The sequence below is a fragment of the Phaseolus vulgaris genome, chromosome 7 (genome assembly GCF_051622355.1).
Source record: "Phaseolus vulgaris cultivar YP4 chromosome 7, ASM5162235v1, whole genome shotgun sequence".
Classification (NCBI taxonomy): Eukaryota; Viridiplantae; Streptophyta; class Magnoliopsida; order Fabales; family Fabaceae; genus Phaseolus; species Phaseolus vulgaris.
In genome coordinates this window covers 11,753,621-11,777,364 of record NC_143504.1, presented here as the reverse complement: position 1 = coordinate 11,777,364, position 23,744 = coordinate 11,753,621, and the positions used below count along the sequence as shown (strand labels likewise).

At 31.5% G+C, this 23,744-nt stretch overlaps 1 protein-coding gene and 1 pseudogene across 2 annotated transcripts; one reads left to right on the top strand and one right to left on the bottom strand.

The window, feature by feature from the left end:
- Positions 1-8,463: 8,463 nt before the first annotated feature.
- Positions 8,464-16,139, bottom strand: LOC137828125 (glycosyltransferase family protein 28). Of its 2 annotated transcripts, none has more exons than XM_068634573.2 (5): positions 15,864-16,139; positions 15,261-15,373; positions 14,238-14,496; positions 13,737-13,833; positions 8,464-8,930 (listed from the first exon to the last, which is right to left on the bottom strand). In XM_068634573.2, exons 3-5 carry the CDS (start codon positions 14,415-14,417, stop codon positions 8,674-8,676), a joined length of 534 nt encoding a protein of 177 aa, XP_068490674.1. In that variant the 5' UTR covers positions 14,418-14,496; positions 15,261-15,373; positions 15,864-16,139; the 3' UTR covers positions 8,464-8,673. The 2 variants fall into 2 exon arrangements, with proteins under 2 accessions (XP_068490674.1, XP_068490675.1); XM_068634574.2 differs by having other exon boundaries at positions 15,261-15,405; positions 15,864-16,116.
- A 4,593-nt stretch (positions 16,140-20,732) lies between these two features.
- On the top strand, positions 20,733-21,988 carry LOC150025783 (uncharacterized; annotated as a pseudogene).
- Positions 21,989-23,744: the final 1,756 nt, after the last annotated feature.

Below are 23,744 nucleotides of genomic sequence, written 5' to 3'. Positions count from 1 at the left end.
CTTAATTCTTATTATCAATGCTTAAAAATACAAAATATTAACTAGTATAATTAACACAATAAAGCATATTTCAAATTTAAAATACTTATATTTTCAAGACATGTATTCAATAATTATTATAAATAATAAATTATAATTTTTTTTAGTTTATTATTAAATAATTTATTTTAATATTGTATTTATTTAAAATAATTGTACTTTACTTAGAACTTATAATTTATTTTATATATTAGTTTTATAATTAATAGTTATAATATATTAAAATTATGTGACATAAAAGAATAATGATTACTCTTTTGTATATCTATCCTTACACAATTGAGGTTGAAGATGTAGAGTGATGGTCCCATGGTTTGTTTATTTAGGCTTTAAGCGCGCACCTTTGCCTTTCTTATCACTTTAGGGCAATTACTTCCTCTAACATAAATCTTCACCCGATTTTAATGTAAAACAATGAAAATGTCCTTTAATAAAAAAGAAATATGGATAAAAAAATATTTCATATTTTTTTTGTAATATATTTTTGAATTTTTTTCTTTAAATGTATTTTTATTCCATAATTACTATTTTATAATAGAATTTTGATTTTTAAATTTTATTGTAAATTTTTATTTCCAAAATACAGTAATCTCTTCCATATATATTTTTCCTAAATGTATTATTTTCAATTCTAAATTTTTACTTTCAGAGAATGAATAGTCTTTTTGGAAATTAGGGTTCAGGTACAAAAGAGGTTGGGAGTAGGAAGAATTTGGCTCACTTTAGACAACTATTCAAATGATCCAAAGAATCCAAAACTCATTAAAATCATTTTATTTAATTTATACTTTCCTCCTCTCAGATTTTGAATTTGAAAATCAAAATATTAACAAATCACTTACTATATTTAAATATATAATCTTGTGTATTTAAATTTAATTAATAACTAATAAACAAAAATAAATACATATTTAAAATTTGTTCTAAAGTTTAATTATATTATATTTATAACATATTATACTTTTTGTATATATAAAATTTTTTATGTTAGGAATCAATATGTAATTTGACATATCAGTTACATTGACACCTCAAATAACAACAATCATCTATTATCACATGAAAAAAGTATTATTAAAAAAAGAAAAAAATACAAAAATATGAGGGACTAGACCAAAACTCATATGTTACCAAAAACGATATATAGGTAGATTATACATATTCATAAAGAATTCTAATAACAGACTAGATGAAAGCCTACCAATAAAATGATTCTTTAGGAATAAATTATAAATTAGTCAACTTATGAGTACACGCATTTTCTTCACGAAAATTATGAGTAATAGTAAACATGATTCTCCCACAGTAATTAAGACAAACATTCTATCGATTACGAAACATCTAATGAACATTAGTCATAGTAGTAAATGCAGCACAAACCAAGACAAAATCACATTCAAGCCAAACATTAGTAAGCCTCATCTTTTGAGCTTCCTCCATAGCATGTATAACTCCATAAAACTCAACAACCATAGTAGTTTGAACTTCAAGAAACGCAGAGAAAACACCAATAAACTCCCTCATACTCCCACGGAAAATACTCCCACAAGTAGCAAGACCATGATACCCCTTAGCTTCCCCATCAATATTACTTTTAATCCTACCTGGTGAGGGAAACTCCCATCTAACAGGAAGAGGACGAAGAACTTTACCAGTACGAGTATTAATACCAAAAAACTTAATCACGTTGAAATCCAAGATATCATTCTTTATTGAAGCTTTAGACGAACTTCCCACTAGACAAGTTAAATCTTTAATTACCGAAATAGCCCTAAAAACCTCAATCCTATCCTGAAATCTAGTAGAATTCCTCATACACCATATCATCCAAATAGAAAAAGTTATCACAGCAAGCTTAATCAATTTAACCAAAGGACTCCCTTCACTCTTAATAAAAAAAGAAAATCATCCTTATTAGAGAAATGAGAAGTAAGAAAAATTTGTCGAACCCAACTCCAAATATGCAAAGCATTAGAACATTCAAAAAATAAATGTTGAATAGATTCCTTGTGCTTTTGACAAAGTGTACACAGAACATATATGAAAACCTTTATTTTGAATATGTTGATCTGTAGGAAGCCACCCATGAAAAAATTTCTAGACTGCTAGAGTTTTGAAAGGAGAATAGATGAAGACCAAATGAATTTACCTCAACTATGGAACTCCTAGTTCCAAGAAAAAAGTCCTAACCGATTTAAGAGTGAAACGACCAAACTCATCTACAATCCAATTAGGAATATCCTGTTCCTCCCTAGTTATGATATGATTACAAAAATGTGGCATCTGCTGTAAAGATAAGAGAATATTCCAAATATTCCAATTACAACCTATCCAAAACCGAGAGATTATATTCGGAATGCTAGCACCATCAGATAACCCTGCAATATTTGCTAAAGAAGTAGTAGAACACCATTTATCATTCCAAAAATTAATAAAAGAAACTTGTACCAGCAGTCCAAGAAGTATAATAAAGTATAGTAGAATAAAAATGCTTAATTCCTGGCTAAAGAGATGAGGATCTATAAACCATTCTAAACTCGTATTTTGATTTAAGAACACTAGCTTTCAAGAGCAAAGACCAAGGCATGCTATAAGCAAAGTTCCAAGCAAACTTAAGAAGATATGCATTATTTTCATGACGAAGATTAATAATCTTCAAACCCCCATTGTCAAGAGGAGAACAAATCGTTTCCCAATTCACAGTGACTATGTTTTTTTTTTTTTTTCAGAATATCACCAGTTCAAATAAAATTTCGACACCACTACTCAACTTGACTAAGAAGTGAATTAGGCAATTTATACATATTAAAGCTATAAGTTAGAAATCCAGTAATCACCGTATTGATCAACTGAATCCCATCCATCATGCTAAGAGATTTACCTTTCCAATATGCTAGCTTCAATTTGACTTTATCAGCCAAAGATTGAAGAAATCAACACTTTGGAACACCAACAAAGATAGCGACTCCTAAACAATTGAAAGACAAACAACCATGACTACAAGAAAGAATACGTTGAATTTTGGTAACAAATCTTGCAGAATTATCCATGGTGAAAAAACTACTTTTAGAGTTATTAACATATTGACTAGAAAAATCACCATATGTTTTAAGAAAAATACTCAAATTTCTAAGAGACTTAATATCCCCTATAGAAAACAAATATGTCATCACCATATAAAATATGAGAGGGAGTGAGATAACCTTACAGACTAGCCATATGTAAAATTTTCTTATAATTCATGAGCTTAGAAATACCTCTACTGAGAACTTTCTCTGCAAGACAAAAAAGTAAATGAGACAAAGAATCATTTTGTCTAACACCTCTATTGCACAAAAAAATAACCCACCAAACTATTTATTCAGATAAAAAACATAGTTGAACAAAGAATTGTACTAATCCAACTTACAAATGAGGGATGAAAACCAAAGCGTGTCAAAACTAATAATAAAAATTTTCAACTCAAAGTGTCAAAAACTTTATGAATTTAAACTTTGCAAGCCACATTACTTCCTCTAACCTTTATAACATATTATATTTATCAACGGTAAAATTACATAATTTATTTATGAATATAAAGTAAAGTTAGAATTATGAATACAACTATAATTGTAAAAAAATATAATATATCTCTTCAACTAATGATTTTACATATTTTTATTAAAAAATAATCTTATAATAACAAAAGACTATAAACCAAATTATATAACACTTGATTAATTCTATTTACATTTTATATTAAATTAACTAAACTAAAATACATTTTTATATTTAATTCAAGTAATTTGTTAATAAAAAATAAAATCAAACAGAATCTCAAATACTTCTAATTCCAAAAGTGACGTCTAGTATAGTTGACTTAAATATGTTTTAATTCATTACCAGTAATTTTCCATCTTTATTTTAGAGATCTAAACTTCTCTTTTAATATGAAATTATGTAAAAAGGAGCAATAAAATAATAAATAATATTTTTTTAATATTACTTGTAATTTTAATATATTACAACTCAAACATATTTTAGTATTTTTATCTTTAGATATAAATTTCTTATTTATGATATAATAGAAAATTAATAAGCTGGCGTTTGCTGCAAAATTCTAACATAAGAAGTAATAAATGAAAAAAAATTTATAAATGTTTGATGAAACTATAATTATCTTTAATAAACGTATAATGTTAACAAGCAAATTATTGATTGAAAAACAAAATATGTGTATATATTTTATTTATATTAAATAATAAATATAATAGTCAATTAAGCTATATACTTAAAATATAATTATCTTAATTTTAAATTCTTTTAACACTTTATTTTATTAATTAATTAGTTTTAAAACTAATCATAATTAAAAATTAAAATATTAAAATTAAATTTAGAAACTAACGTATACTTTTAAGTAAACTAAAATCTTCTTTTCCAATCTAAAAAAACAATCATTAATAGTCATTTGTGGTTAATGATTAATTAGAAATACAAATGACAAGCTGGTGTGGGTGATACAGGTTGATTTGTAATCAGCTGAGAAAAAAAATTGTAAGATTGACGGCCTATTTTAACTCGCTAGCCTGTTTAACTCGCTAGCCTGTTTAAGCTCGCTCCACATAACTCATAGTCCACATGATTAAGTGTGTGCATAATCAACATATTTTAAAAGTTTAAAGATTTCTTTCATTCCTTCTTGTTGCAGTTTTATATTCTAAAAATTTCAAAATTATCTAATCCAATTTCTATAAAACTCATACCTTAGTTTTTCTATAATAAAATTTAAATATAATATTATTATATATGTATATTATTTTATATATATTTTTTTAAATTAGAATAATAATCATGTGTTTACATGTATTACCTTAAACAATGTATATATTTAGTAAAATATTTTATTAGTATGATTGAAATTTAAATTTCATTGAAAATCAGAACATTTTATTACGCATGTGTCGTGAGAATTATACTGTCTAACCATTTATCTAATTCATCTAAATAAGAAAAAAAAACTAAATTAATAAAAAAAAGTAAATTTATTCAAAATTTATATCTAGAATCTTATTTTTCATTACTTTAAAAAAATATTTCTTATGCAGGCCGATTCATAAACCTGCGGTCAGCCCACATGTGGGACAGACCAATAAAATCAATCCACATTTTCTATGCGAGACAAGTCAATTCAATTCGCATTTTGTGGACCAAATACAAGACGTGTCTATGTGGAAGAAGCTGAACTCCATTGTCATTCCTACATGAGCAGAATACTTAAGCACGTCTCTATTACAAAAGAATATACACAAGACTAAAAATTTAAAGTTTAAATTTTATAAAAAATTATAGTTTTAAAAATATATATTTTTACTAAATAAAAATATTAATTACAATGAGAATCTTATAAAACTCCTGTATTAAAATAAAAAAAATTATAATTTTAAAAAAGAAGTGATATGTCATAATAAATCTATAAAAATAAATTATGATTTCATATAATTACTGGAATATGACTTAACAATTTTTTGAAGGATAAATATGAGAATTAAAAAAAAATACATTCGTGAATTAATTTAGTTTTCAAGCTAAAACTTTATCAAAGATATCTGAAATCTCTAATACTTGGTATATTTTCATAATGATCACATCTTAACACATTACATAACAAAGTATTATATATAGATGTGTACTCCATAAGGTACTTGTAATGAATTAAAATAAAGATGTATAATAATATAAGCCAAAGACCATCATCATTTATTACTATCAAACTCACTGTCACTCCCGCAACCCTCTCCATAAACCATATTTTGATGCTAATATCTCTTTTCATATTCCTGTCCCCATTCTTAGCAACCCCTGCCCTGCTAATTTAGGTGAGCAAAGATAGTTGTTTGCCTTTCCACACAACTAACTTCTTCCTAATATATATTTATGATGATTTTCCTCCAAAAAAAACACCTTTTTCTCCTATAATTATCTCTAACTGTCAGATGTTTAAAGGATACTCCATAATATTATAGTTCAAAATCTCATAGAGAAAAGTTTACCTTAAGTCTAGAAGCTATCTCAAAACCCCTCAATGCACTTTTGACTACTAATATGTATTTTATGTTCGTCTTACACACAAATATTGTACCATTCGGATATTGCAACATGCTTATTTGGGTTTGATTATGTCTCACCTTAACACCATCATACATCTTCTTTCTATCGGTCTCTTTACCACACCGCAAGCCCTTCAGTTACTATAATAAATAGAAAAAAGGCATGTGCATCACCTTTCTAAGACCCTTTGAAGGAGAAAATTGAAGAGTAGGCGATCGATTAACTAGAATAAATATGGAGTAGCATACTAAACATTTTGTTTAGATCAAAATATGATAAATTGTTTAGATCTTGGTAAGGTAGAAGTTTCACTTTATCTCTTATTTCAAGATTCAATCCACTCATGAATCTAAATATGGTGGTATTTTCTTCCTTCCTAATCCCTTCCCTCATCCTATATAACTCCATTTTTTCCTTGTATTCTTCTATGCTTAGGCCTCATTGTAGGAGCCTTTTGGAGCTTCTCTATAAGCTTGCTACCGTAGTAGGAGGAGGGAGTATACCTTTTTTCTCATTGCACTCTAAGATCATTCCAATGTTAGATTGGAGGATCATTATGAAGATGCCTTTCTCATTCAAGGAAGGTCCACAAATACATGGTGTAGCCTTGAAAGCTTTCCGTATCTTAGGAACCTTTCTCTCTTCACTCACTTGATTACAAACAAAAAAAATTGTTCTACCTTGATTTTCCAATCGTTAGGTTTCTATATCTTCCTGGCCATGAAAATGGGGAAGGTCTATCATATACTCTTTGATTTAGCTTCCCTTCTTGTTCTCCTAATTCATCTATGTGTAAACTTCCCTCATCTTAGAACTCACATATGGTGGTCACTTAGTAGAGTAGGTTTCACTCTTCTTTATTTGTGGTTTTAATTTTCTTCATCTTGATTGAGCATCCTAATATCTTTCCATAGAATAACAAATTTGCATTACTACAAATATAACTTAAGACAACAACATAAAATTGTGACTCAAAATATTAAACTTCTTGCCTAAAGTTTAGACAATGATTTTTCAATCATGATCTAGATGGACATGGTAATTTGTAATAGGCAATGATTTTTCAATCATGATGTAGATGGGCATGGTAATTTGTAATAGGCAATGATTTTTAGTAAGACAACAATTTAAAAAGTATTTTTGTATTCATGACAATAACCATGATTTTACTTTCTTTCTATTTTTAAATGGTTTATACCATGACTATATATTTGTTGCCTTTGGGTTTAAGCCATATATATATGAAATTGTTGCTTTATATGAAATGCATTTTTCTTAATTTTACATAGATTGCTCATACAAAAGTTTAAGATGGAAACAATTTGTATATAATTGTTATTTATGTCTTCAACCACAACATTACGCAACTAAGACTACATAATTTTAATCGTGGAAAATACTTTAGAAAATATTAATAGACAAAATAAATATAATTGAATCATAATAAATAACATTCACACATATATTTCAATGTTATTTTTCAAACTACATAATCAAAATTAAAACTACAAAGTTAAGAAAACATGATGTCTAAAATTATTTATTTACTACATAAAAAATTTATTATTCAACATGATTGTCTTCAAGTTGTAAATAATACAATATATTCTACCAAATTTTCTAAACATATTATAAATTTTTTATGAAAGCTAGCTAACTCTAATTGAAACGAAATAAACTTAAAAAAATACCCAGATGTAACTATATAAAGCAAAGTGTTTTAATTAATCAAACAATATACCTTAATCAAATCTATTAGATAACCACATAGACAAATAACATCTCCCTTCGTTTCAAACACAAGATCATCCCATCCGTATGCCCAAAACACTAACAGGCATGAAAAGGACCACATGATTGAAATTCAAATATGATTACCTACATGTGTTTAAAAATAATTTGAAAACTCAATGATGAAACAAACTAACTTCTTCAACTTCATATACCCATTTCTCCAACATTACAAAAACAAAGCAATTGTAGGTGTAACTTGAAAATATTTTCCATTAGACAATTTTTAATCATAAACGTTAGTTAGAATATGAACTATTTTACTCGCAAGTGCTACTTTGGCTAGGTGATGAGGAGTTAGGTTGTGACCATAGCAGTGGCAGTGAGCTAGAAGGTCGTGCTGAGCTTACTGATCACGGTGAGCTTAAGGGTGGCGATATTGGAGAGCCTGAATGCAAAATTAATGTCAATTATTTATATAAGATTGCATTACCTATATTTAATTCTTTCCCTCTTGTATAAGAGTGTACACCAATACACATACACGCTTGCAAAGAATATTCAGTTCAACGTCAAGACTGAATACCATCCCTCCCAAAGACATTTAACACAATCGGATTAACCTCTCTCTCGTGTATATGTATATGTATATATAAAGTATCACATAAAATTGAATATCATGTTATGAAGTGTGCATTGCTCTTATGAACAGTAAGACTGAAAATATTTAGAGCATCCGAAGATTACCAAAATTGAATATCATCCTTCATAATGGCATTTAACCCAAAAGAGGGGCAAAAAGGCTTTTGTAGATCAGTCATCAGGAAAACCAAGGAAACTGTTTATATGCTTGGCCACTGGTGTAGCATCACCTGGAGAGTAAGGAAAGAGAGAACTTAAATCCATATGCGCTATAGTTTGCTGGAGTGTTTGAGGACTAGCACAATACAGATGTTTTCTATCAGCAAGTTCTTCAGCTAGTTCACTTTGATGATTATCCATCAAATCTTCATTTACAACCACGATTAAAGGTTTGGCCAGCCGCAAGGTCTCAAATATGCTACCCGACCCTGCATAAATTCGTAATGACAGTAATTTACCAAGCCCCAAACAATAAAAGCAACAAAAATAGAGGTTACCTAAACCTTGATAACACAACAAAAGTTACTTAAAGTTTCCTCTTATTATGCATTGTTGTCTCTTTTCATTTTTTATGGGAATGATGTTGTTCTCCCAGCTTAATCACAATACAACACCAAATTCATGTGTTCATTTTTATTATTTCTAAAAAATAGTTTGGTGAAAAGAATAACATTGCTAGTAACGGAATAAACATCAGTGCCAACATCTCACAAAATCCATTTTAAATAAGATAGACACTCATTAAATCCTTTATAAGTCGTGACTAATGAAGGAAATACTGATATAGAATAATATACAGTTGTTGTAGGCAGCACAATTTGGATTGGGATCTCGTTCACTAACAATGTTGGTGTTATCCATACAAGTCGGCAACCAATTACATTTCATGTGGCCACAGGGGAAGGAATAATAAAGCAAATGAATATAGATTATTCTTTGCTTCCTTAAACCGGTGTCACAATAACACCCAGCTTAAATTCAGAGTAGTTACAGTAAGCTACCAAGCCCCAAACAATAAAAACCAATACTTTTCTAAACCAAGTTGGTGCTTGAAACAGAACATATATTGGGGAAAGCTAACATCACATGGGTCCAAGGAATCAAGTAGGTTAGCCACTATTAATTAAGATGATGAGAATTGAGATCCAAGTGAATTAGGAAAGGATCCATTAATAATGGACTGGTGGTAATAATCAGTAAGAGCATGTCATAGAAAATAACTGATTACCTGTTAGAAGTTTTGAATTAAAAACTGCATAGCGGTAATTCATTAAAAAATCATTAGGAGTAATATCTGATAGAAAGGTGTGTATAAAGATAAGAGTACATAGACAATACTCTCCATGGAAGCGTTGTATCTACAATAACCACTGTATTGCCATAATGTGTAATTTGTGTTCATTATTATATTTTATTAGTTTATCAGTTGGTGCTATATCCTAGTCCTTGTTCAGAAAGCTGTCCAGGGATTCCAATATTGGCTAGGAAGGACACATCCCTATAAATAGAAGTTTGTCATGAAGATATACGAGAAAACAACAAGGAACAAACTTATGTGCATACGCTTGTATTCTTTCACTCTTCCAAAGTTTCTAAGTACTTCATGAGATCATCTTCTACACGACTTGTAAAAAGTGTGCTCATATTTGTAAATCTTTTATGTGTGTGAACTTAATCTCTAATAACAAGTGCTTGTATTTGATATTAACTCATTTGAGGGTGAAACCTTGTAAACAACATTTTATTATTACATAGCTTGGAGATGATTAGAGTATTTAGCCTGGAGAATGTTGTGCACTTGTGCTTAACCTCGGGAGGAATTTAGCGGATAATCTGAAGAGACGTTGTGTATTCATGTATGCCAAAAGTGGCAATGAAAGATTGTAAACAATTATTGTTCAATGAAACCTTTTACAATTTGCATTGGCAAATTAGACATAACCTAGGTTAAGAATGAGCTAGTATAAAAACAAAAATGATCATTGTCTCTATCTATTACTTGCATATTGCTTCTCTTGATCATCAATAAAACTTTCTAGAAAAGGTTTGGTGAACCTTTTAGAAAACCTATGACCCATTTAAGTGTCTAAGAGAACGTAATGCAAAAATCTTCAAAGAGAGACTTTTACGCCCTCCTTTCTAAAGCTAACACTCTTTTCGTTGATATGAAGGTCCTAAACAGATCTATATGGGTAATGGTCAAGGTTTGCCAATCCAATCTTCTGGTTCTTCCATTTTTTCTATTCCAAATAATCCTGATGTTTCTTTAGCTCTTCATCAATTAACTATTTTCCTGTTCCAAATAATCTAAATTAGTGTTTGTAAATTTGCTACAGAAAATTCTGTTTAATTTGAATTGCATGCTACTCATTGTTTAGTTAAATCTCTGATGAAGTTTTTGTTCAAGGAGATGTTGGGCAAGATGGTCTCTATGCCTTTCCCACCGACTTCAGCCTTATCCTCTTGCTAAATCTTGTTTTCTACTAATTCAGTAATCAATACTGACAATAACAACGATATTCAATCTATTTTGCATGCTATACTAGGGCATCTTAATGCTCATGTTTCAACCGTATACTATTCCATTTTCTAATAAAGTTGTTTCTTTTTTTATAGAGTTATATTGGCAAAGTTCACAGAACTCCTTATCTCGAATTGTTCACAATTATCATCTTGAACTTGTTTATATGGACTTATTAGATCCTTCTCCTATCGGTTATCTACAGATGGTTTTTTATATTATGCAACTTTTGTTGATGCTTTTTCCAAATTTACCTAGATTTATCTTAAGAAAATATCTTATTTCTTTACTATTTTTCACCAATTCAAGTCTATGAATGAACTTCAATTTCCACTTCCTTTAAAAAGCATTCAAATTGTTGGGATGGTGAGTTCAAATCTTTGCCTAAGATTCTTACATACACAGAAATTCAACACAAGATTATTTGTTCTCATAGTCATCATAGTTGTTGAAAGGAAACACAAACATGTTAATCTTGGTCTTACTTAGCCATGCTTCTCTTCCTCTAAAGATGTAGGATCACTTGTCAAGATTATTCGAATGTAGTTGTAAAAATCATAATATACATTAAGAATACCCCTAGCAAAGGCCTTATTTATGAAGATAAGGGACTACCCAAATTGTTGGATATCCCGATGTTGATTGGGCAGCTCGCCTAGTGATACACTCTAATTTAGGGTGGTGTTTATGTTCATGGTAATTTAATGCGTTGGAGAAGTAATGATGGAAATGCGGCAAGAATAAAGAAGTCGCAGTGTTAGAGACTTGATCAAAAGCTTGCTAGGAGTTTGGCCTATTTAAATTTGTTCAGGCCTCCAATCAATCTTTTGGACCCAGGTTCAACTCGAAGAGATCACTCTAGAGATTTCAGATCATCAAGATTATAAGACCTCTATTTGTAAATAATTGTATAAAGTAGATTAGGATTTCATGGGCAATGTATTACGCCAGAATAATGTTGGACCTTGTATTTTGGGCCAAGTAGTATAGGATTTTGGGCCTGGACCTTGTAGCCAAAGCCATTTAGGACATCTACCTATGAAGCTTGCTAGACTCCAAGTGGGCGCCACATAAGGCTTACGTAGGCACCACATGTCCACCTCTCATTGGAGAGTATTTGCACCACATGTGAGGCTTAAGAAGGCGCCACATAGCTTGTTCTCAAAGTCTCTTTTGCCACTTGTCCACATCTGATGAGAGAGTATTTTGAAGCTTGGGCTGCAAGCTATCCTTGCCATATGTCATTGCATGAATGGAGAGTATTATGAAGCTTGCTCCAAGTTACTGCTGCCACATGTCACTGTGTGAGTTGAGAGGATTTTAGAAGCTTGTGGCACAAGGTTAGGTGTCTAAAGCACTATAAGTAATTGGAAGTTTTGGAATGAGTACTGAATTGATGTCAAAATGACTCTTCAACTTGTTCTTGAAAGTTCTCTCTAGAGTAGTCTCCTTGCAAGACACTTCTAGATTTCCTCCTAAGTGTTGACCTAACTAACCTCACTACGAACTCAAACTCCAAATTCCATCTCTCACAATGACATAAATCTACACTTCATACATGAATTCCGCTGCCTCCAAATATCATTCAAAATTATTCAAATTCAAAAACAAAGTGAAGAAGAACAAGGCACATGGAGTTGGACTAGAATTCCATCAAGTAAGAAACAATGTTGTGGCAATATCAAGTGAAAAAGCAAAATATAGGTCACCTTTGAGCTCATAAGGCTAAAGGAACTTCTCAAAGTGCTTAAATTTGAAGAAAATTCTCAAATGCACCTTATATGTGACAACCAAGTAGCATTACACATTACCTATAATCTTGTCTTTCATGAAAGAACAAAAAGTACTGTAGTAGGCTGTCATTCATTTTCATAAGAGAAAAGGTGGACACTGGAGATATCACTACTAGATTTGTCTAAGTCTAAAGAACAGTTAGCAACCAAATCTCTAAGAGGACCAACCAAGGATCAATCACATTAGCAACAAGCTGAGCATATACGATTTTACATGCACCACCTCAAGGGGGAGTGATATCCTTACAAAAATAAGGAATATATCTTTATAATTATAGATACCAAGATCATGTTCTTATCATATATTTATAATCACAAATATTAAGATCATATCGTTAGTATTATAGGATCATATCTTAATAATTAGATGATACCAACTCTCCTCTATTTATTGTATCAATTTCTCTTTCTCAATACAAATAAACCACCCTTGTTGTTGCAGAAACACATAGTATCGTCTCAATGCTTCTCTTTTTCTTTTTAAATTAAAAGAAGTAAACAGTTCTTGAGTATTTAGCTAACCCTACATCTTAAGGACGCGATGAGTCTTTTTGTTGAGGAAGTTGTTAGATACAGCCCCCCAAATTGGGGAAGCTTACACCAGATGAGCAGACAAACACTAGATACCATTTCTAAACAGTCATACCCAGAGTTGGACGAGGGTATGCTATAAAAGTTTTTTTTTTTCTTTGTGGATTTGATCCCTATATTCTGAATTGGTATCCATCAATTTGTTAGGTTCTCAAATATTAACCAAACACCATTAGCACAAAAGCATTCGTCCTGAAAGCTAATTAATCCACATGGATAGGATAGCAGAATACAAAATTAGCCACCAAGACCAAATATATGATAACCTACCAATATAGACTAAACAATACAAAAAAAAGCATGCAATAGACAAGTTGTAACTAACATACCTGCGTGGCTAATGACAAGAGAAGCTGATCTGAGATAAACTGCAATACTGGATGAAAAAGTGAAGTAGTCTACAGCCAAAGAACCATTTCCTTCAGACTACAATTAAAAAAGAAAAGGTTAATAATAACAACGAAAAAACTTAGTAAAACGAGGCTATAGAAAAAGAGAATAATAAAATCTACAAATTGTTATCTCCCTCCATTTTTGCAGTTAGTAAAACTTCATTGCATACAGTTACTGGATGTCAGTTTGCTTAAAGTTTTTATTGAGTTTGTTACAGATATCCATACATATTTATCTGATAACCAAAGCAATGTAAACCTTTCTTTCAAGCAAATTGATTTTATAATTTAATTATTACAACATAAATTGATTTTATAATTTTACAAGCCCACATCAACACAAATTGATTTTATAATTTAATTATTACAAAAGAAATTCTCAACCAAAAAGTATCTTATGAGAAAGCAGAGGGAAAGAAATAAGAAAGGGGAAAGTACCTTGGAAGGAATATATGATCCTCGGCCCATTTGAATAAGAAGGTGGGTGTATCCTTTAGCAAACAAGGCTTGTTTAATGATGTTGGAATCCACGGCTCTCACAAGAGCATCGAAACAGGTCGTCCCTACAGTCACAAAAACCACTCTCTTTTCCTTATCACTAACTTCATCGTTACCCATTTAGCTACACCCACTCGTTTCAATTCAGTTCAATTATAGTCCTCCCTCCGGTGTATTGACATCAGAAGCAACAGCTAGCCTTCAAGAGAATTGATTACATCATTAAATAGAACATGCCAATGAACAAAAACTATCATGTAAAAGCTGAGAAACTACCCTTCTGGTCATTGTGCATGACATTGGAGTTGGAAAAAAGAAATGGATTTGCCTTTCTTCTAGGTTGAGCAGTCCAGTGGCTTGGGAAAACTGGGCTTAGGTCTTGTTGAATTTAATATTTTATATTGAAATATATTTAAATTACTAATATTAATTATTAGTATTAATAATGCTCCAGTTTTCTTAAAATTCTTATTATTCACTAATTTAATAGTTTATATTGAAGTTAATTTTATATTGACATTATTTTTTTTTTAAATCAAAAGGAAAAGGATTTGTGGAAGTCAAGAGGTAAATCTCAATGAAAGAATTTGTGAAATGCTGGAAATACTAGAAGTCAAGACCTAGGAGGTCATACTTGAAATAATGTAAAAACAACCATTTGAACTACAGATATGTACTGGAAAACAATTACACAAAACATTACTTATGTACCAATTTCTATGACAGAATCTCATCAAGGTGCAGAGATATAATGTGATAAGGTTAGAAAAAGTGTTGTTGTAGTAGATAACACATGCATGACATAAAGTGAATATTCCACATGTAAATAATATGTGGGTTGTATATTTCTAATTTTTAGTCTTTTAAAGTATAATTGGCTCAAATAAATTTTAGTAGAAAAGCAAATACCAGAAAGTTTTGCCAGTTACTATCAAAACTGTATATTAATTAAAAAAGACTAACCCTTAATTTTCTTGCCGAAGTTCCTCTTGCTCTTGTATCTCTCAGTTCTCACCTTCTCTTCCTCTGGGCTATAAGGACTGCTCCTACTAATTTCTTTTATAATCAAGCAACAACTGCATGCCAAGTCCACTGTTCAGTGTTCGCACTACTCAAACAAACAGAACCAAAAGATCACACCAAAGATAACCATACATAAATAACAACAACTATCACTAACTAATTCAGAATAAAATCATTACAAGCTTAGAAAGCAAAATAAATTCCCTTTTTTGGATATATTATTCTCTCCCATTAAGGTGCTTGATCGTCATATCAACATCTCATCAACAATATAAAAACGGAAATTAAACCACTGATTTAAGTAATTAACTGGATCATCATCAGCAAGAACAACATCATGATCATTAACCTAACACAGTATTTGGCCTAAGATCAGTAACCTAACACAACATCATGAGCAGGAAGGTAGGCTCGCTGTGAACTCGGTGAGCTCGGCCAAACTCGCGAGCTTGCAATCGAGTTGGCGAGTCCAGAGGCGTTTTCTTTTCAACCCAAAACGACGCCATTGATCGTCGATTCTTGTGTGGAAATAAAAAAACTCACCGCGATTAGGTTCATCCTTCTCCCCCACCTCGCGAATTAGGGTTCGCTGTTCCGGCCTCTATTCGCCGCGCCGTGCCGTTCTCTTCTCCGGTCACGCCAAACTCATCGCCGTTTCACTGCGTAGTAGTGCGTCGTGCTCTCTGGTCGCGGTTCTCTCCGGCTCGAGGTTCTGATCTGCTCCGTGGTGTTCTGATTCTCTCTACTGGCGGTTATGTAAATCGTCTTTTTGTTAATTTTAACTGCTCTTCTCTTCGCCTGGTATTTTTCAATTATGTTTTTTAATTATAGAAAATTTAATAATTATATAATATGTTTTTTTTAATTTTGTAATTATAAATGGAAATTAGGCAGAAATTAAAGGTATGCATGGGAAAGAATCAAACTCAAAGTGAGAACAATCCAATTATATCTTATCTTAATTGTATTATAATATTTGCATTAACTTATTAATTTAATATTTTAGACTTATTTTACTTAATTATGTTATTAAAATATTGAATTAATATGTTATTTGATATTAATTGTTTACTTGGTTTGAAATAAGCTCCTACAAGTTTATAAGTTGAGTTAAAGGAGTTCTCATATTCGCCTAATCAATAGAACCGGAATTCCAAAACCATTCTTATGCCTTGCTTGTAGTATTTTTTGGGTTCAAAAGTGAATGCAAGCTTGGTGACTAAACAACTTAGGTAGGTCAAGCGAGTAACTAAATCAACGCTTAATACATGGTGTCTTTGAAGCTATTAAAGAAGCATGTAAATTAAAAAAGAAAAAAAGACTATTGGTTGTACATGATTCTAGTAGTAATGAGCATGCTATTAACAAAAAAGAAATTATTTAACCTGTTATGCAATTTTTATTTTATTTTAACCTTTTACAAAAATTTCATACATATATTGTATGCATTAAATCGAGAAATTAATGGTGTGTTTGGACTCAGGAGATGATTTGAGGAAGTAGATTTTAAGTGATTTGAGAAGAAAGTATGAAGAAAATAAAGTTGTTTGGATTTGAGTATATTAGAATGGATTTTGTGAGTGATGTGATAGTTGTGAAAAATAAATTAATTTTTTTAAAAGGTATAAAATATAAATTTACAAATTTATCCAAATCTTTAAAAATATTTGAATAATAATAATAAAACAAAACTAATTTATTTATTTCTATCTTTTTTATAATTAATATTATTATTATTATATAAATTTATTTTCTATGTAAAAAAATATTTTTTTTTTATTTTTTTAATTATTTTTATTAATGATATTATTAAATATTTGATTCAAATAAAATTATTATTATTTAATTATTTTAACAAAGTAAAGGGTAATTACGTAATTTGTAATATAAAGTTGGGTTTCTCGTGCGTTTGTTCGCAATTTTGAGCTAAAGAGCGAAGAAGGTTTTTTAAAAAATTTCAATTTTCTACACTTCCTTTTCTTCTCAAATTGCTAGATACAAACAAGAGTAATTCTCGTCAATCCGTCCGGGTGAACAATAATCACCCGAAAACAAACGAAGCCTAAAAGACTAGTAAAAGGACAATGTCAACATACATCAAAAGAAGGAACAATTGTCAAGCAATGTGTGGAGATACCAAAGTTAGAAACTAGAGGTATTTTGAACTATAAACTCAATTGAGGAAAGCTAATAATTTGTTTAGATTTGTTGAACAAGGTGACTTTGATGATTTCCATCAAGTAGATTTTGAGTTATAATTTTGTATCTAGTTAGTTCATATGATTTGAAATCTCTTTTAAAAATGATTTGTTTTCTTTTGTCTTTTCTATTAAGTAAAATCAATAAGTTATTTCGATAAATGAATTGGTTTTTTTATGTTGTGATTTTAACAAAAAATGAAATCAAACATTTGTTTTAAAAATTAATTAAGTAATTTTTAACATAATGTTATGATTTTCAAACCGTTTTTTAAATGCTTTAAAGAGATCGAGAGATTAAATAATACATTTTTCAAGAGAAAAAAAATCAAAGAGCTTGTAGAATCACTTATACCTTGGATCATTGCTACTGTGTGAAATAAGATTTTGGGTTATTCTTTTCTACGGTTCTTCATTGTGTAAAGCCCAAATGTATTATAAATTCATTCTTTTATATTGTATTGTGTTGTAAATAGTTTCAGATAGTATTTATGAAATTTGTGTTTTTGTTGAGAGTATTGTGTTCTTGAAGGGTTCAAGATCAATAGTCTTGGTTGTTTTGTAATTTGGTTTTGATTACATTAGTGAATTCTGAGTTCTGTGCTGAGAACTAGATGTAACTTTTGGTTAGGAGTGGACCAATATAATTCCTTTGTGTGAATTCTGTCTTCCTTATTCTAATAATCTGTGATATATTTTATTACTCGTGTTGTGCGCATAACACAATCAATTGATTTATAAAAAACAAGAGGTTTAAATTTTGATTACATAACTCTTGATCTTTTAATAACCAGTTGAACATGTTAATCAATTGGTTAATTTAATTAAAAGTTTTCAATCTAACATAGTATTTGTGAAAACAATTCACTCCCCTTGTTTCAAGTCATATATTCTAACAATATTGTATTGATTAGATCGAAAAACTAAAAGACTAGAAACAAAGGCAATGTCAACATACATAAAAAGAATGAACAATTGCCAAGCAATGTGTGGAGATACCAAAGTTAGAAACCAAAGATATTTTAAACTATAAACACATTTGAGAAAAGCTAATGATTTGTTTGGATTTGAAGATGAATTTTGAGAAAGAAGAAAAAGATGACTTTAAGGGAGAAATAAGTAGAAAATGAGATTGTTTGAATTAAGGGGAAAATAGTGAAAAGTGAAGAAAAATGAAAATAGAGTTAAGTTTGTGTGTTACATGATAGGTATGATTGATAAATAATTTTTGTAATGGATAAAAAAAGTGAGATTACAATTTTATCCTTATCATTAAAATTAATTGAAAATAAAACATGGTGTACTTTTTATAAGGTTAGAGTTAGGATTAAGATTAGGGTTAATGTTAAGTGTTAAAAGATTACGGATTAATATACTTAAATTTTCAGTAACAATTTTTTACATGAAATCACTTTAAAAAATAATTAGAAAAATTAAAGCAATCATTTATAAATTTGAAATAAAAATGAGTAATGAAAATAATAATTACAAATTTGATTCGTTAATACAAAAAGTAATTCTATTTACTACTTTTCCAGTTTACATTTTAGTTTAATAAAAATAACAAGAAACAATCTATTCAAAACAAAATAAAAGAATAATTACTATTAAGGTTTTTATATTTTTTTTTATATAAATAATTACCACTTTAAAAATTAAATGTAAAACTAAATATAAAAATATTATTAAATATAATTTAAATTTGTTACTTTTTATAAGTTATTTATCATAAAAACAATAAATATATAATTCATTTATCTGTTTATAAACTTTTATACACGTAGTATTAGTACATAAATCGTACCAATTCACCACTTTCTTCCACTTCCTTTGGCTTTTCATTCTTCCCCACCATCAATGTTGCAATTGCGCACATTGCCACAATCACTCTCATTGTCACCCACATGACCATTCTCCCCATCTCCTCGAATCACGAACTCTTGTAATGGGGGCGTTCAATGTGTTGAGTTCATCCTAGTAGAACACCAGGCATAATTTGTGGAAGTCATCGTTGTCGTTAGCTGCCAACGGTTTCGCGAACATGGGTAATCACAGATCCACTTCTTCGATTAGCCTCGTGTAGTGAATTGTTAATAATCAATTACCCCTTACAAAAAAAATCCCATAATCGATTACTCATCTTCCGTAATCGATTATCCTTCATAAAAGAATGTCATAATCCATTATCTTCTCCTCCAAAAACGATTATTCCATATCAAAATTTACCTTTTCACCTATCTGTAACCCAACTTCAACGGTGTTGCTCCTCCACTAACAACCACGACATAACCTCAACAACCACCATAGTCACCCACGAATGTGAACTGAACAACACAAAACCACCTCTACCAAACTCTGGACCACCATTATCATTGCATGCATGGAAGAGAATCTTTGCGCCATGAGTAGAGAAAGGCACGCGGAGCTACAATGCACAAAAATAAAGCAAGGACATTTTGTGTTAGAATGAGTAATTACACAAGCACAATGCCCAAAAAAAACAACCCAATTGGATGAAAGATTTTATATTGGGTTAAGCCCATGCCTTTTTGTTCTGCCATTTTATTTAGTATGTTGTTTTTGAGTTTCAACTGTTGCTTTAATTTTAAGAATTGTAAGGTTCATGGCCCTTAAGTCTGTATATAAGGACTAAGCAATATGAATGAAGGCAGAAGTTTGTTGTGATAACCCTAGTTTTAGTATAGCAGTAGCAAAGGTCTATCATTGGTGCTTTCATTGTTATGGCTCCCAAACTATCATCCAAGGACAAGGAAGAGGTTATCCACACCATCCAAGCTCAACTCACCATAATTCAAAACCAATTGGAGGACACCTCTAGCAAACAGTCTACCCTAGAGGCAAAGAATGACAACCTCCACTCCCATGTCACATCACTGCTGGATCAAGTCACCCTCCTCACGCACCCTGAAAATCCAAATCTTCCGCATCACCACCAAACAAGTCCTCTATCATCTCATTCTCACTCCCACCAGCAACAACCCCATTCTCTACGTTCACCGGCACTTACCCTACCTTTTTTGAAGGTACCAATCCTCTGGGCTGGCTCTTTTAGGCATATCAATATTTTTCATTTTATCAAATTCCCCTAGACCAGCGTTTGCCCATGGTGGGATTCCACATGTAGGGAGATGCTCTCTCCTGGTTTAAATGGCTGCACAACAACAACCTCCTCACAGATTGGCACTCATTCACAATGGCATTGGAGCTCCGTTTTGGCCCATCAACATATATCAATCACCAAGTTGAGTTATTCAAACTCCAGCAAACCTCCACAGTCACAAAATACCAAGGCAGGTTTGAACGTTTATGCAACTGTGTGTTGGGTCTCACTCCCGAGACTATACTTAATTGCTTCATTTCTGGTTTGAGTATTGACATTCACAGAGAGCTCACTATATTAAATCCTTACTCTATAGCCCAAGCCATAGGACTAGCCAAGCTTATTGAAGACAAACTGAGAGATTCCAAACCTAAACAACACCGTTTTACCCCACCACCATACCACACTGCCACTAATTCTTCATTCACAAACACTAGACCTAATACCCTTACCCCACCATCAACTCAAATACCCATCAAACGTCTCTCATCTTCCCAAATGCAAGAACGACGTGCCCTAGGTTTATGTTACAATTGTGATGAAAAGTTCTTTCATGGCCATAAGTGTACTACATCTCGTTTTTTACCCACCGAGCATTCCGTCCCATCTCCGAATACACTACTCCCCTCCATTTTCACATCTCTCCACAAGCCATCTCAGGGACCATTTCCCCAAAAACCCTCAAATTCATAGGTTTAATCCACAACCTTCCAGTCACCGTTCTTATTGATTCAGGCAGTTCGCACAACATCCTTCAACCACGTATCGCCCACCATTTACACCTAGCCATATCTCCTAGCCCGCCACTATCTGTTATGGTTGGTAATGGGGCTTTCATCCAGTGCCAAGGACTTTGCCCATCAGTGGATATCTCACTCCAACACTCCACCTTTACTATCCCTTTTTACCTTTTTCCCATTGAAGGTGCGAATGTTGTCCTTGGCATAGATTGGTTAAGTACACTAGGATCCATCCAAGCAGATTTCTCAATCCCCAACATAGATTTCACACACAACAATCAACAAATTACCCTCCAAGCCTCCACCTCACCCACCCCATCAGCTACCACTTACCACCAATTTTGTCACTATCTATCAAATAACTCTATTGCATCCCTTCACCTCTTATCGGTGGAAAACCAGCCAAGCTCATCCACAAACACAACCATTGCTCACCCCTCATCTCCGTTAGACAATCTACCCTCACCCATTCAATCCCTCCTTCAGAAATACCACACTATCTTTCAAAAACCTCACGGGCTACCCCAACATAGGCCACATGACCACCATATCCCGTTGCTACCTGACACCCCACCCATCAAGGTAAAACCCTACCTTCTATCATTATGATATTTTCACTTGAACACACGTGGCTTTCCTCTTCTTTCTCAAAGCAAGGGTCCCAAATTTGCATTCCATGTTTTTCCCCGTCTGTATTTCATGGCAAACCACTTGATCCAAACAAGAATGAATCCCGCAAATCAGTCCTTATGAATAGGATATCACCTAAAGCACACACAATGTAAATCTTAGTATATGAACTATTTTAATTGAAGGATACAAGTTCTACTTTGGCTATTTTATAAGGAGTTAGGTTGTGAGTATAGTGGTGACAACAAGCATGGTTAGTAATGAGCTAGTTGGTCATGCCAAGCTTGTTGGTCACAGCGAGCTGAGGAGTGGCGATATTGGACAGACTAAATGCAAAAACAAGTTTTGAGGCACGCGATTATGCAACAATTAGAAGCAGAATTTGGTGTGTACGATTCGAAGCACGAGTTGTAGTGAGTGAGTGACTTAGAGCGTTAGGGTGAGGGATTTCCTAAGGAAAGTTAAAGAATGAGAGCACAAAAATTAAAGAAAGGAAAGAGCAAGAGAATGGATGGACATGAATGACAAGATTGGGCACGGGGAGAAAGGGTAATAAGGCTTTGAGGCAATGGAGGAGTGAGAGCACAAGGGATTCCAATTTATGGAGAAGGGGCAAAGACGCGAGGTTGATTAACAATGGAGTTGGAGCACGAGAGCTTTTAAGTTTGCGGACCAATATAAAACTAAAAAAATATTTTTTATACAAATGGATAGAATTTTGTATACAATAATATTAAAAAAGTAATAAAATCAAAGGGGCGGTTAAATTGTGATTTGAATAATTTCAACAATGTTTTTTATAAATTAATTATTTGATTAATAATTCTTAGTCCATAATTTTTATTTGTGACATTTGATATGTGTTATATGAGACACATTTGACTAACTCAAATAAATCATTTGTCTGTGCTATTTTCTTATTTCTGACTAAAGATCATGTTAAGATACATAAGTGAATGTTACATGTTTAAGACACAATATTTAAATTCACTTTAACATATTTTATGTGATGAAGACTAAAAACACTTTTATCTAAAAAACAAATATGATCAAACAAACATATTCAAAAGGCTTATTTTATGGTTCATTCTTCTAACTCAGAAAGGTCTCGTCGGACGCAGATTTTACAACTCAACTAAATCATTTGAATAACATATATACATGTTTACTTTCACAAGTGATTATATTATAATTTTAGCATCTGACCAAACAGTGCAAGTGTAGAGCAAAAACCTAGTTTTAAAATTTCAATGAAGCAGGTTAGTAAGTACTCATGTGTTAGCTCTTTGTTTTGGATTACTGCAAATAATGATAAGATGAAGTATAAAAAAAAGGGAGATGAGAGAGATAAACTACACATGGTAATTTATACGAATTCATCTGTCGCAATAGACAACATCAGTTCTTGATCACACTAGTCAAATTCAACTAAGCAGACTAATGTTGTGAAGGACCCGTTGAGTATTTTTTGGACTCATAGCCACTCATGTCTAACCCCTGAGTATTATTGACGCAAGTCACTCCTGACTTAGTTGAGTATTCTTTGCTCAAACCACTCTTAGCTAAACCTGAGTATTCTTTGTACCTAGTTACTCCTTCCTAGTTGAGTGTTCTTTCAGATCACGACCACTCTTGGCTGACCCCATCGAAGAGTATTATTTACTTAAGCCACTTTGGGATGAACCTGAGTTTTCTTTGTCAAACAGTCACTCCTGGCTAAGATCTTGAGGTTTTG

Coding starts and splice junctions, on each gene's coding strand:
- LOC137828125 (XM_068634573.2), bottom strand. CDS start 14,417: ATGGGTAACGATGAAGTTAGTGATAAGGAAAAGAGAGTGGTTTTTGTG. Junction 13,834..14,237: donor GATCATATATTCCTTCCAAG/GTACTTTCCCCT, acceptor TTTTAATTGTAG/TCTGAAGGAAATGGTTCTTT. Junction 8,931..13,736: donor TCTTGTCATTAGCCACGCAG/GTATGTTAGTTA, acceptor GAATTTATGCAG/GGTCGGGTAGCATATTTGAG.